Raw genomic sequence first — 16060 nt, forward strand, 5'->3', positions numbered from 1 at the left:
CTCTGGTGTAAAATAAAACCAGGCATTTTATTTTTAGCAATGCTTAGCAGGCTTTGTGCACCCTTCATTCTGTTATTTAAATTTCTCAGCCATCCCATTTCTCTTATTAGCTGCTAAATGTGACAGAGTATGTTTGTCTGTAATTTCCCCCCCATTTTTATTCCTTCTTTATTGGAAACAGGGAAAGCACAAAGGACTTTCTCTGGTGAGGTATTACTGTCTTTAAAAAATGATGTCATAAGTAAGAATTCAGTTCATGCATACCTTCATGTAGTGAATTACTAGCCAATAGGACAAATATTGCAAAAGGGATGTCTAGGCTGAGGATTTCTTGACTGAGCAGGAAAGCATTAGACAACCATGAATTCTTTTCATGAAATCAAATCATTCCACAGACCCAGCCTTATGGCAGAGATGCCAATTAGCTGTAGAACAGCTCTTGCTAACTGTAAAAGGAATGAATGAGTCTAGGGGAGCTAATGACAAACCCCACTCAAATGCCCACTTGTCAAATTGTGAGGTAAAGGAGGCGCTCAGCATCTCAAATAATTAGGAGCTTCATAGTTTTCCACAGTTGAACATAAATTGGTTTAATGAATCTAGACTATGTAAGAGCCTAAAACAAGCCTACAAGTTCTCAAGACCTCCCCAAGGATTCAGTTTCACAGATTGTCCACACACACACACACATACAATCTAAGAACAGCAGTTAACAACTGAAAATGTAGTTCAAAAAACCTCTGCCCTTTGAAGCCCAACAAAAAGGTACAACTACACTTCTGGCTTTGATGGTATAATAAATATAATAAACATCGAATATTTCAAAATGTGGGGTGGATTTTCTTAAAAACCTGTGATCATCAAAATAAAATTTGGTATTTTTAATGATCCATAATTTATATTGACAGAGAAAAATAATTTTAAACTAGAACCTGAAATTATATATTCAAAATATGATAAACTGAGCAATTCTCAGTTTTCTGGTAACAGATTAAAACAGTCAAGAAACACAAATACTTGTCATGAGCACTTCATCAAAAAATAAGGTTTCCACCAATAAAGTTTCACTAGAAAGACTTTGAATAGCTGAACTGAGCTATATTACAATTTTCCTATTTAAAAGACTCTTGAGGAGTCCTAATTGAAAACTGCAGCGGTACTTCAATATTAACACCACATTGTTTAAATGTCTTGTACATCTGTTCTCTTTGTTCAATACATAGTTTACTGAAATATTATGTATATTGTTAAGTGTATACCATGTTGTTAAGTATATATAATGTTAAATATAAGACATGCAAGCATTGACTTGCTGGAAAGATATGCAATTTCCATTTTTTTGGTTTTGGGTTTTTATTGTGATTTTTTTTTCAGTGGATATCCAGAAGATACACATATGTTTTTAATATGGTTGAAAATCTGAGGGTGCTTTTAGCAGAGATTTTCCATTATATTTTTAAAGAGGTTCCTTGATACTTACTGGAAAACTCAATGACATTCTATTGGTGGGCAATTCTGTCTAAGTCACACCAGATAGTGGGAGGAATGAATCCCAACTGGTTTGGCACCTGTAGGACATTGTGGGTCAGAGAAGCACACAATGCCTTTTGAAGCACAGTGAAACCATTGTGTAGCACAGACAGATGCTACTGGACAAAGCAGAATGGAGTAGTGACAAAAACCAAGAAATATATATATATATATATATATATATATATAAAAATTATTTTCCCCATGCTGCTATCTATGTGCTTTTATTTCATTGAAATGAAGAAGTCACATGGAAGTCTTCAAAGAGTTTGGAATTTAAACCACTAAATGCTAAGATTAAAGACCTGGAAGGAAGTCTCAAATTTTATACCCGAGTGATTTTGAAAAATTTGTACTGGGAAGAGTCTTCAATGAAGTCATTGGGGAGCATAGGTAATAACTGCATGTTAATTATTGCCAGCCATTACTTACTTCTATGGAATTTGGGCTTCCTAGTGACATAGAACTCTTAGGCATTGTACAGGTATAAGGCAGTTCTCTGCATACCCAAATAAATAAGCATATAATTTCTCCTGCTTTGTTTATTAAGAAGAAGGTCTCCATTAAAGCATTCAGCCCTCAGCTAATATAATCAGAACAATTCAAATTTCAACCAGACAAAGATCTGGTTCGGGATCTTTACTTCACATAATGCCCTCTGGCAAAACTATACTATCACATACAGAAGATAAATAATCAAGAGCACACAAATAATCCATTTGATAACAAACAGAGGAACTCAAAACTCATAAAAAAATTCTAGTGCTACTGATAATGTCAGAAGCCCAACTACAGCCTCAGATCCCGGGACCCATTTTAAGAAATAGACAAGATTTTCCTGGGTGATAAAAAAACAATGGCATGTCTACACCTCTTCTGTAAAACCAGCCAGGCAGCCAGGGAAAAGAGTGGTTTGCTAGGATGTAAGGTTGATCAGTTTGCTGTCAGAAACTACAGCTATCACTGAGATGATTAAAACCTATTACTGGGCTGTGTTCAGGAATGAGAATTTGCAGGACCACCCAGAGTTGCGTACTGTCAACCTCTCCTCCCTCGATCTGGAAAATGTGGATCTTTGTCATAGGCTGTCTAAGAAAGTATAAGCATCACAGTCTTGAAAATGTCTGAGTACATTTCAGTTTTCCACTCCCTCTACAATACACTGCTTGGGTAGTCACTTCCCATCTCACAGTATTCAAAGATCTGGCAACCTCTGTCAGATGAGAGGCTGTACACAAATCTAACAAGTGGTACCTTTGCCTGCCAAGTATTTCAGCATAGGAGGAAAATAATGTTCATGGGGGTTAAAAGAATGCCTACTGAGGGCCAAAAGAGTTTTTGGAAATAAAGAAGGAAGTGTGAATAAGAACTAACAAATGGGATAAATTCCAAAACAAGAAACAAGACAAAAAGACAAAAAGAGCATTGGTAGAGGAAGGAAACCAAGGGACAAAGCTAAATCTGGGGACTCACTTGAACTCTTCCTGTTCTGAGACTTACCTATTACTGCCCCAGGGGGATTAAAAATTATTATTAGAGTAATACAGATTGTGAGCTGTTATATTTGGAAATACCATGAACAATTTAAAATTACTGTATTGTATTATGTTATTTTCCTACAAAACAACATTGTGCTACAGACACTGGATGTTATTATATATAAGTCTGAGATGGGACCTATGTCCCAAGTAAGGTTGTCATTTTCTAATTGTGTTACATCAGAAAGAACCCCAACTGGCTTAACTTGATGTAGCTGCCTTGACATTGACAGAGAGGTACTCAATTGCATCAGCCATGGATTTGATCTGCAGTAATAAGTTAATATTCTAGAAGACTTTCAGAATTATAGACATAAAATTCTCACTGCTGACTTTTTTATTCTCTGGTATATCATTCCATCCATTTATGATTTACTCACATGAGTACAGATCTGAAAAAGCCTTGCTATAGCAAAAGGCACAGGATGCCAAAACAGCTTCTAAAAGAAATACACTTTTCAGGACATCAAACAATCCATTGTCCCCTGGCCTCATTTGGCGGAACACTTGCTGTTGACATAAGGTACGTGTTTATGGCAGACGAACATTTGTTTTCAATAAAACTGAACTAACCTCTGCTGACCGTACATAAAGTTTAGCAAATAACTGTCCACTATTTGCTTAAGCAATTCCATATATTGCATCAGATGATGGAATGGAAGGAAAAAAATCAGCAGCTTTGCCATGTACAGCTGCTGAGATCATTGATTTTTAAAGGCTTTAAAATAGCCTGCCTAGAGATATTCCTGTCATGGGTGACAGTTTTAGAGCATAGCATATATGCAGGACAGTTGCACAGGGCCCATAAAGATATGGAACTTGAGAAGCGAGCTATGCGTTCTTATCCATATGTGAAACTGGAGTCTATCAGAGATATAGCAGTGTCTACACAGTAATACTGGAAGAAATTTAGATCAAAAGGAAGGAGCAGCAACCATAAACCCCACTGCCCCCCTCAGTGTAACACACACCCTGCAAAGGCACATAAACTCCAGTTGGAAGCACCCTAGTTATAGCAGTTCTATAGTCTATATGGACAAGGTCCAACAGAAATAAAGTAAAAAGCACCCTGTTACAAGTAACTTCCATAACAAGATAAATAGCAGAAGAATAATTATTTGGGCTTTTAAAACATTTTAAATCAAAATATTAATATTTTTACACATTTGCCAGAGTTGGTTTCTTACCTGGATGCCCTTCTCCCACAGACTCCGATGTGAACATGAAAGCCCCTTCATCATCCAGCGTGTAATCACATAAACCATCCACTGGCCCATTCATGATCGTGATGCTTTTCCTGAGGGATTATTATAAACAGTGGCTGAAGAGTTCTGCCTTTAGTGCCTTCTCTTAAAGGAGAAGGTTCTTTGCCAACAGGACTATCGCTGTCTTCACTTATTACCTCTTACACTAACTTGAATTTCAGTGTGTGAAATCAGCGTGTGCTTGCATCTGTGTACACATGCAAGGAGTATGCATGCGCCTGAAGCCTGTATCCCTACCTAGCCTGATCTGTCAGTCCCTGAGCTGCTCCTATATATGGAAAAGTGAAAGTGCCTAGAGAATCATGTGAGAAAAATGGAAGAGCCCATTTCTTGGCAGGGGAGTTAGTTAACTTTAGGATATTTCACTAATTAACTCAGTTCTTGGAAACATTCTGGACTCAATCCGTGCGAGATTGGTTATCTTAGCAAATCAACTGAGCATGAAGTAGTCCAGGAGTCCTGGTGACAGCTCAAGTCAGTTGCTTCTTCACTTTGTCTCTCCCCTAATGCTGGGATCTATGTTGAGCTTGCAACTGTGTGTTGTGGTTTTACCGGGATAGATAAAAAAATCCACAAACACACATTTTTTCCTAGCAAGAGACTGGAAGAAGTTTGCTCTGCATCATATAACTATATTTTCCTTTTACTTTTTAATCTCTTGAAAAGTAGAATTCTCTCAGGAAACTTTTTTTATTTCATTTTCATTCATTCTTCATGTACATGTGAGAGACGAAGCATCTGATAAGATCTAGCATGACGAGTGTTTCTCATTTATGTAGACCCCTCCCTTCAGCCTTTTCTTTTCCTCTGTCCTCTCTTCTATTAATTTAGATACAGCTTCTCTTTTTGTATTATATTCTCATATTCCATAACCCATAGAAACACACCAACTGCCACATCTGAGTACTCAGTGCTCAGTTCTGCTACCGAAAATTTCTTGTACAGTCAGACAGTTCATGTCTGGAATATGCTGCTGGTATGACAGGTATGAAGATGGATGGTATTTTGTGGGTATTCATGCCATTGAGTTAGAATACAAAAAACAACTAAACATACCCATGGGGCAGATCCATAAAATGCCCAGCACTATTGTGCCATTATAAAAAGTATAATTATTCTTAATTTCTTTACAGGAACCATTATAGTGTCAATTTCAGACCAAATCATCGGTCTATCAAAATAAAAATGTCCCTTTACTTCAGTGATCACTGAATCATGCTCTCTAAATCATTGATTTAGATGTTACAGTAAAGGACCTGATACTTGGATTGGAATGAGTAACATGTTGTTTGTTCCACAGCCCTTACAATTTTGACAGCAATTAAATCATCACTCGTCAGTTTAAAAACTGACTTAGTTTACTTCAAACCCTTGGTCAGTATTATTTTAAAAGATCACTTTATATAGCCACTTGGATTCAAATTTCTTCATTGCTACATATTTATGTAAGAATTCATTAGAATTTTCACTTTCTGCCTACATTCCTGAAAACAATAACCAATGCCTGTGAATGTTCACCAGTAATCTGCAGTAGCATTGGCCTCTCTCTAATTATCACTGAAACCGAATCATTCATTTCAAAGACATTCTTTTGGTTTTGTGTTGTACAGAATTCATTCCATGGAATGAAAAGCACTGGTTGCACTTAAAAACACAGAATTCACACATCAGATACACATTATGATGCATAGCTTTCTGTAGAGTGAATTGCCATCACCCTGTTGACATGAAGATTCTATCCAAGCATGAATAAATTACACATTAACACTGTAGAAAAATGGAATTTGTAAAAAAATAGAAAACCAGAGGGTAAGTAATTATATTAATGCTAGTTAATGGGTAACATGCGAAAATTATATTAACTTTTAAAGTAAAATAACACCAGAGACAAGCATTCATTCTTAAATGCAACTGTTTGTTGTTTGTTTGTTTTTTCTATGGATGAAACACCTCTGACAAAAACCGGTTTTCTACACGTTAGAGTTTTCATTCTAATTCTACAAGCAATCCCCCAGCAAAAGCACGTAAGATTGAATATTGTCAGTCTGTGAGTTCCACTCTCTCTTGCTTCTGGTTTTGCTTTTTCCTGGTTTTCAATGCCACTGAAGGACAGAAATTGTAGTTCAGGAATCAGTATTCTTTTTTTTTAGGTAACACTTAAGCAGAATGCAGTAACAGGCCTCCCTCATAATCCTCTTATCCCATATAAAAATAAAAAACCCACAAGCTTTTAAAATGCTGAAGAGTGAAAGTAGTTTGATGTACATGAGTAATGAGTTTTCAGGCCCATAGCTTATTTTGCTTTTACAGTTCCTCTTTTCTGGAATCACTTCTGGATACTTAACTGCATTGGTCCTCGAGACCTTCGGAGGGTCACCTTCATTAAAATAGTCTCTCTGCTGATAGTATCCTAGAAATGCTGCACAGCTGCATTTCACATAACTTGCATAAAACCTCCAGTTTGAACTGCTTCCAGATGTGAATTTACTATCAAGAGCAACACATTTGCTTTGTGGCCATGAAGCATCTTAGAATGTTCTCTTCTAGGACATCTGTGACCAACTTCTAAACCACTGCAGGGTTAGGTAATGTTTAATTTGGCTTCTGTTCCCAGAGAATTCGACTTGTTAAATATTTGTAAAAATGTTGTATTTTTGGCCCAGATCATTTGTCTATGCGCGCACACACACACACACACAAAAAAAAAAACAAAAACCAAAAAAAAACCAAAAAAACCACAAACAAACAAAACAAAACAAAAACAAAACAAAACAAAAAAAGCGCAAAAAAATAGACAATAGTAAAACAGTGATTTATATCAGCATTTTTCCCTATTCCATTTTATTGGTAATGACTTATCAGCCAATGTTACAGGCTTTCAAATTTTTTGTAAACTTTATTGCCATACACAACAGCTTTATGGGAGTGAGCCCTAAGAAAATAATTTTCTCTGAAAACCTCTTTATAATTCCTATACTGCTCATCATTGTATTAAGTATCTTCTGACTATGTTCTATGACCTTTACTCAGAAGATACCTAATGGCAAAATCCTCCCAATCGGTAAGACTCCCGTGCTTTGAAATAAGGCTAAAAATGGGGAAATTGTGATGTAAAAATAACACTGTCCTCTGTATTGCTGTAAGTATTTATTCCTCTTGACTACAATGTCAATCCCAACCACCACAATAGCAACGTGAATCTTGCTATTAACTGTAAGAGTCTTTATATTTGGCACCATCCCATGGTTTTGTTACTTTTACTCATAGTTCTGAAAAACTACTCTCCTCCTAGTTCATATAACACTTAACAGCTGTCAGAAGCAGAGTTTTACTGCAGCTTTGAGAAAGCCCTGAAAATAAAGTGAAAAAGAGTTAACTGAGAAAAGAATTTTATGAATGATTGCTATTGACACTGTTGATTCTCTAGACAGATATGACTGATAAATTGTCTTGACCCTAGACCTCTAATGACATATTTTCATCAGATTGCTTTACTTGCTCACCTTCTTGTTTCCTACCCTTGACTGCTTTTCTTCTCTACTACCCTTCCCTCATTTTGTCTCCATTATATCCTTTTGGTTAAAACACAGTTCCCCCCTTTTTTTTTTTTCACTTTTTAGTTACTCCTGTCTCTACTGATTTCCCATTCATGTTAGAAACTACTGAGAATGGAGCCTACATGGATAACTGACATTTATAGAAATGAGAAAATTGAGTTTGAGTTAATAGCTTACAGATAAAACTATCACAACAGAAGGGGAAGGAAGAAAGTAGGTACCCTTAAGACCTGAGCATCCTCACTTCATCTGCACAAGAATCATATTTTCACTGGAAGCAGTAAAGGTTTAGACCCGTTCACTCATACTGTTTCACCACTGTGGCAACCTTCAGGTGGCTTCTTTTGAGTGGAGAGAAAATTGTATCAAGAACTCTGAGGAACTTCTGCATGACTAAAAGCAGTCATGGGAAAACCATGCTTAAGCTATGTCATTTGTCTCTCTCTCCACAGCTTTCAAATGTAAAGGACAATGATTTGATTTGTAGAGAGCACACACTTCACAGTAACTTTAAACTACAATTCCATTATCATTAAAGGACCCAAACACACTTAACTTTAACAATATACAGAAATACTTAGTGCATACAAGTAACACATAGGAAAACTTTTTCCTAAATACTTCTGCTTTGTTCTCTCAACTTTATAATCAGATAAGACTTTATTTTACTAATCTTAACTGTTTAACAGACTAACAGTTTATCTTTCTTCTATTGGTATTTTATTCTAACTTTACAAAATCATGCCAGGATTTTACTTCTAATTGATGCCTGTGGAAATAAAATGGTTTTGCAGATGTTTATGAAAATCACTTTAATACTAGTTTAATTTGTGCTATTTACTAGGAGTAGTTCATACAACACAAACAGTGCATTTTCAAGAAGTTACTGCAATTCATCTTTTTTCACAGTGATGTCTTTGAAGGCTTTTTGGTTTGTAGGTGAAAAGAATTGATTTAGCCTGTACATTTTAGTTTTGGGGAGGTGGATGTTTTATTTTGTTTTTAAAGTTAACATAAGGAGGATTTGTTTAGCTGGGTTTATTTCTTCTGCATGAAGAATGACAAGCCTAGTCAGAGCAATAGAGCTTGAACATCAGGAAGTCAACACAAAACTCCCACCTGCTTCAGAACTCTCACCTCTATCTGTTATTACCTGAAAAACGAGAGTGGCTCAAGGCCTGTCCGATATGCAGGTGTAGAATTTCACTGGCCCATAAACATTCAGGGTAAAATAAATATTGTGGGGCAGAAAAAACAGTTGTGATTGTAGAAGGAAAAGAGGTAGTACGTATTCTGAGATGGGTGTTTGTCAGCCAGCATTTGTTCCTTCGTGTCACCTTTCTCCTTCTCTACAGTGTGGGACCTCCTGTGAATCCTCCACACTATCATTACCAATTCAGTTCTTCATTCTTGAGTTTTCTTACAACTTTTTGAGTGCATACCAATTCAACTCACTGAATTTCTTGATGTGCATTCTATGTAACTCATTCCACAAGTACTTCAGCTTTAGAGAGATGCTCTGCTGTGTCTCCCATCTGCCATGCCTTCTACTCCCTAAGAAATCTTCCCAGGTTCTTCCATTACTAACATCAAAGAAAAGAATTAATTTTGCTCCTCTCCCATGTGCTTGTCCTCTTTGCATCTGTTTGACCTCAAATTCTCTATTCTGACACATCACTGAATCATAGAATGTTTGAGGCTGGACGGTCTCTAATCCATCCCTCTGCTCAAAGCAGGACCAACTTGAACAGGTTGCTTATGGCCATGTCATGAAGTAACATGCCAGGACCTTATCCATGAAGAAGCAACTTTGATTTGCTTCTCAGGAAAAAATTAAAGCTACTTTAGGAGTTAAATCCTACTTTCATTAAAGTAATCTGTAGTCTTGGTACTGATTTCACTGGAAGCATTATTTCCTCAGAACTGGGACACCAGGCAGAATTGAATACAACTTAATTTTCTGTTTATTCACTTAAAAAGTCTTATTTGTTTATGTCTCCACCCTGAGATCATTCCTCAAGGCTCTGTAAACTAACCGCCTATTTACAAACATAGGCATTTTTAACACCTCATAGATAGACACCTCCATTTCCTGCATAATAATGACAAATGACAAAAGTCTCTGTTTTCTAATCAGCCTCCATAAATTAGCATTGTTATACCAGAAATGGTGGAAAAATAGCAAGATTAGTTAAAGTTTAAGGCTTCCCTTACACAGTTTGGTTTTTATTGCTTTATTTAAACAACATTAAACCATATTGGTATATAATTAGTTCTGCCTTTAGTATTTGGCAGTTTTTCCTGTTTATGTTATAAGCTCTGAAGGGCAATGTGCAAGCATTTGTTTGTGTTACGTCCTTGCATGGAGCCCTGTTACAACAGAGTCACAAATTCTCTGGGTCCTCCAGAAATGATGGGGGGTAGATGAGAAAGAATGGACCCTATTCCATCTTCGCCTCACACAGCAAAACATTTTTTTCAGTTTGCAAATGTGACAGTGTATAACTTACAGATTTAGCATTATGCTCATAAGCTATTATGCAAAATTTAATAAATTAACATACTAATTTTTAAAGTTACACTTTGGACAGGAATGGAAAAGTCTTCAATTACAAACAGTCTCCCCTTAGCCTTACAGAAAGCCATCTACATATTTTTCCTGGATGTTTTTTCCAGTTGCTGTGGTCAGTTGTTTGGCTAGGGAAAGACTGTCATCTGACATGTAACAAAGTACAACCCTTAATTTCATTGCGTGGGGTGTGACCACACATCAGATATGCACACAGCCACAGTTCTTTTCTGGGGGAATAGTTAGGACTCCTTGCTGCTAATAACAGGTCTGATCACCTATCCAAACTAAGCCCCATTACAGCCATAGAAATATATCTCAAAAACAATTTGGCTAGGGAACTTCAACTGCTTTCTAGCAGCTTGGGATCTATACTGTGCTCTGCTTTCATGTGTCTTGTGACAATATTAGTGTACATATGTAAACAATCAGGATTTTCTCAGTGCCTTAGGAAGCAGACTGATGCATTTAAACAGCCATTACCCAAGAGTTTTTGCCTCAGTGTTTCATAGATGTTTACAGTACAGGTGGTCTTTGGATTTTGAAACAAATATTGACTCTAGCACGTGAAGTCAGATTTCAGAAACCTATCTGCAAGAGCAGTTGTGGAATTTGTAAATTATGGCTTGCTGACAAGGAACATTAGGTTAAATTCAGACACTTTTGACTTTTTCTAGATACATAATGCAAGAAGAGTTTTCTTTCATGTAGTATAGGACTGTAATTACTTTTCTGAAGCATTTAGTGATCAAAAACCTTTGAATAAGTCTACCCTGTATGCACAGGATATGTGAAACAATAACCAATATTTGCAGATGTACCTCTTTTATGCTCACAGTGAAAATATTTACATGCTTGAACTGCTTGATACAGGCAAACAAATCTACTTGTGGAGTACTAATCTAGTAAATAATGCATAGCAAAAATTTTCATTAATTTTGTGCGACTGAAAATTACTGCATGAAGCTGCGAACTCCAGAATTAGGCCTGTATGACTATCTGGAGAAGAACATACAATATACATCCAGTAATTTTTTTAGCTGTGATTCCTATCCATGTGTTATTCACAGCCTTTTCAGAAACACTCTCACCATCGTTAAAGAGCTCCAATATACTACCAGTACTATGAGGTCTGCAAGAAACTTCTAACTAAATAATCTGATCGGTCACATCTTTCAGAAATCCCCCAACCTGACCTTGTTACCACAGTTCGTTCAGCCAGGGAAGGTTGCCATTCCAGTAGCAATTTCACATACTTCACCTGGGTAAACATATTAGCAAACAGCAAACGACATTATCTTCCACCTATGTCTGAAAGATTTCGCTGCTACTAGTCATTTAGCAGTTTCAGATAAACAAGTCTGAAATAAAATGCAGCCAAAAATACTCTTGTGTATCTGTCTAAACAGGGGACACCAAATAATGGATGAAGGGTATGTAGAATCAGCCAACACAAGGATACAAATGGTACTAGACAAAAATGCATATGGGAAGCAGAGCACACAAACATTTCTGCAGATTCCCATTCATCAGTGGAATGTAGAATAGAAAATTTAAATCTCATCAAAAGATCTTCAGGCTTATAGACATAGTTGTAATCTCAGTTTCATTGTGCTATTTTTTTTCAAGTCCTTTGCCCTGAAAATCTAAACTCTCAGGATTTTTTCGGATTTGTAAATAAATTTGGTTTCTTAAGACAAGGCAAATAAGACTCCAACATCTATTATTGTGTACTAATGACATTTGAAACAGCATTCCAGAAATTCTGTCTTAAGATTTTTTTAATTAGTTTTGAAACTTCATGTTCAGAGGAAACTCTGGGGAATGTCAGCAAAACCTCACAGTGTGTGCTGTGAAAGATATACCATGCTGCCCCACCCCCACCACCTTTGTTTTGGCTTTATTTTCCAAAAATTTTTAAAATTATTAGGTTAACAATTGATTAATAGCCAACTATAGAGGAACGTGTTCCTTAAGTGTTGTCTCTGCAAACATTTTTTTCATATGCATAAATACATATCTTGGTTCACATACTTTTTGTACAGCATAAGGTATTTTTCCTATTACTTTCTCCATATCTAAAACCAGTATTTTGACATCACAGGATGCTTGAAAGCACCTAAACATGATGATATCTTGAAATGAGATGGATGAGTTGAAGGTGTTTAGAATAATTAGGCTCTAAATTTTCAAGATAGTATCATGGAGCTTGTTACAATTATTGTTATAAACTTTCATATATACTGGCCTAAGTGCACAACTGAGTCATGTAATCTATGCCATTGTTTTTGCAACAGAATGTTTATCATGAGAGTGAAATACAAGTAATATCGCTTTAAAAAGCAATTTTTTTAAAAGTCACATGCAGGATTATTAAAGCTTAAAAACATAAAAAAGAGAATCTTTTAATAATCCTTCCAGAGTGATTAGTAACAAAGACATATGCAGCACCTTGTCATTTCCCCATGTTCTTCATGACTGACAACCTACTCTCTGCCTATTGGAAAATACAGAAGAACCACCAAACAATGCTAAACCAACATAGGTGCTTCTGCTAGAAGTAGATGTGTAGCAATTTTGTCTTTTCTGTGAGGGCAAATTTGTACCCTTCTGCCAAAGAGCACTAGGTATAGCTAAGAACTGAAGTGAGGCTTATGAGGTGCAATAATCTCATTTTGACCCTTAGCAACAAGAACACTTTCAGCAAAAAGAAATGTCAGGACTAAGAATGTCACATCTTACCTGTTTTACTGAAACATGCAAAAAGGACTAAAACAAACGAACAAACATCATGAATATGATCTGATGTCGGTGTTTGCAATGTGAATTAAGACTGTAAAATTCAAAATATGGTTCTTAAGGATTAAGATTGACAATTTTTTCACTTCTGCAATGCAGAGTATTCAAGTTATGCTCATCACAAAAATCACAGTACTCCAGGAAATGGACCAGCAACACTAGACCTTCTCAAGGAAGCAGATCCAGTTTTAGTCTTCTAAAGGGAAACAAAAGCCTCCAGCTCTACTAGGCAGGGAAGGAGAAGGGAGCTACCAACTATTCTCTTTACCATCCTAAACCCTACCCTACATAGGATACCCATGGGTAGTAGCTCACAGCTAAACACGTGCAAGAGCACTTGCACACTCTTACAGTATATCTCTTTCTTCTTCCACTCCAATATTTTCTCATCCCTTGTTTCTTTTCCCCTGTTGCAGCTTTTCCCACTAATGGATTTAAGGAGTGCTGTAGTTTCCTAAATTCTTGCCAATCATTGATTCTGTTACCTATGCAGAGGATTGTTTCCCATTTAGCTTTACCAGACTCCTGCTACTGCTCCTTACTTATGTCCACAATCCACATTGCTTGTAAAGTAAATACTAGTGTTGCCTTTGGCCTCCCAACAGTTAGCTAAGAAGTCAACCAGAAAACAGAACAGACCTGCCATAACCAAAATCTGTATTTCTATCAGCTCTTAATAGAAAAAGCATTAGACCTGTACATATTAGAAGGTACTGGCAGTGAACTGAAAGAAGATCACATTTTCTGCTTCTGAAAATTAGTATTGAAACTGGCACCACGACAGACAGATACATATGCCCACTGAAAAAATGCAGAAGAACAGCTGTCTCAGAACTTCACAGAAGTCCCAGCCCGAGAAATTTCCAGCTGTCAGTGCCTAAGGGTAACTTTTCAGTGTAGCTACTTTTACAATGAAACAAACAACAGATCCTGTTTCCAGGGTTACAATTATCAGCTAAATAAATAGCATTTTTTAAACTTATCTATTAAACACATCAATGGCAAAACCACAGTTGCTTAATATAATAATGAACCAAATACAGGTGTGTCTGCATGCAGCCAGTAATTTCTGGAAGAAAGTACATTCAGGAGGTGGAGTAGAAATGAAGCAGCATGATTGGAGAAGCCCAACACACTCCCAGGAATGTGACTTGAAACTGAGCAAAGAGGAACTGCAGTGCCCCTTTGCTGCAATGGGAATTATTTATTATCTGAATGTTTCCTCTCTCTCACCCTTTCCACAATAATTAATCTCTGATTTCTTCTGCAGTATTTTTCCCTACATGTAGTTTGTGTCAATCAGTTCTCTCATGTTCTAATATTAATAGGAAATGGCTTCTTAGAGGTAGCACTCATGTTAGTAGTGATCTCACTCCTCTTACAATTTCAACGACAGCTTTTTCAGCAACTTCAATGAGAACAAAATTGAGATCCTTGGAAGACTACTTCCTCTGTGCACCAAAAAACCAAAAGTTTTGCTTCAACTCTTTTTGAAACAAAACAACAATAACAACAATCAGCTCCATGATAGAGCTGACAATATTATTTGGTTCATTAAGAAAAATGGACTAACCAATGTGCTGATCAGGTGCAGACATACTTCCTCCTCCTCCAGAAGAAGCAGCTAATTTCTTTATCTGTAATCCACTAGGCTATGTCTAAATTATTCTATTCAGTGTTTCCTCTATAATTTATTTTGCCCAGAATACAATTTGCTGAACACAAATTGATTCTTGCATCAAACTAATATCACATATTTTTCACACTTTCCCAAGATTATGGGGAAAAAAGAATCCTTTCTAATAGCAACTTCTGTTAAGATACATAAATGACTACATGCAGAAAGTGGCAAAATCTCCTTGGAGAGTTTGTTAAAAGATTCCTAAACCTTCTAAATACTCCCTAGAGAGGGTAAGATTATTCAGTTAACTTTGGTATGATATTCCTAAATATTGATTTTTTTTTTCTAAGTCAAACTCAATCTTCACATTATCAGTTAAAGTATAATGGATTTTTAAATTATGTCAGATGTAAAGTGATGGGGAAGTTCCAATTTCTAGTGAAGTATGTATGTCTGTCTGTGTCAGCAGAGATACCAATACAACCTTTGTAATAGATAACAACTCAAAAAAGATTAGCCAACAAGAAGTGAATATAATATAAACATGCTTGGTATTAATAATAAAATGGTTTAACATAATCACATTTTTTTTTACCTCCCCCTCAATTAACTCATGTCCATGTAGTCCAAGGACTAACCTAAGGAAATAGTTGCCTCAATATTTTTTCAAAATGGCCATTGGTTTTGGGTGCCCTACAACTAAAGATAAAATGGAAGCACGCAACATCTCTACACAGGCCCTAGTGAACATAATTTCTCATGACACATCTTTTAGAGTAACTTATTTCAAATAAAACATCGCATAAATTACAACAATTCTGATCTCTAACCGAAGTTAAACATTGATTTTGGTAGATGATAATGATTCTACAAAGTGCAGGTTAACAGGGAAGACCCACAGCATTTAAGTTGGATATACATGTGAGAGCTCTCAAACACTGTGAATCCATCTTCTGCTGCTTAAAAAGCTTGCTAGACTGTGACAGCTCAATTAAATGACATGTTCCTCTAACTCGCCCTTATTCCACTACTACTAGCCCAATAATACCTATATAAATGTTTATAATAGAATAGATTCTTCCATCATCTGAATTGAAACAAAGACACAAGTCTAAAGCACAAAGACTGCAAGAGGATTATAATGGTAATACCAGAAAACAAACAAACAAACAAACAAACAA

At 36.3% G+C, this 16060-nt stretch overlaps 1 protein-coding gene across 1 annotated transcript in view; it reads right to left on the reverse strand.

The window, feature by feature from the left end:
* The window catches only part of MAT1A (methionine adenosyltransferase 1A), a 30302-nt gene that overhangs the window by 13768 nt on the left and 474 nt on the right, over positions 1 to 16060 (reverse strand). Inside the window, exon 2 of the mRNA XM_082053586.1 lies at positions 4256 to 4365. Coding sequence (XP_081909712.1) covers positions 4256 to 4365 — 110 coding nt within the window. The remainder of the gene's footprint in view (positions 1 to 4255; positions 4366 to 16060) is intronic.

Source organism: Streptopelia decaocto, assembly GCF_964273445.1.
Source record: "Streptopelia decaocto genome assembly, chromosome: 5".
In the NCBI taxonomy this organism is placed as follows: Eukaryota; Metazoa; Chordata; class Aves; order Columbiformes; family Columbidae; genus Streptopelia; species Streptopelia decaocto.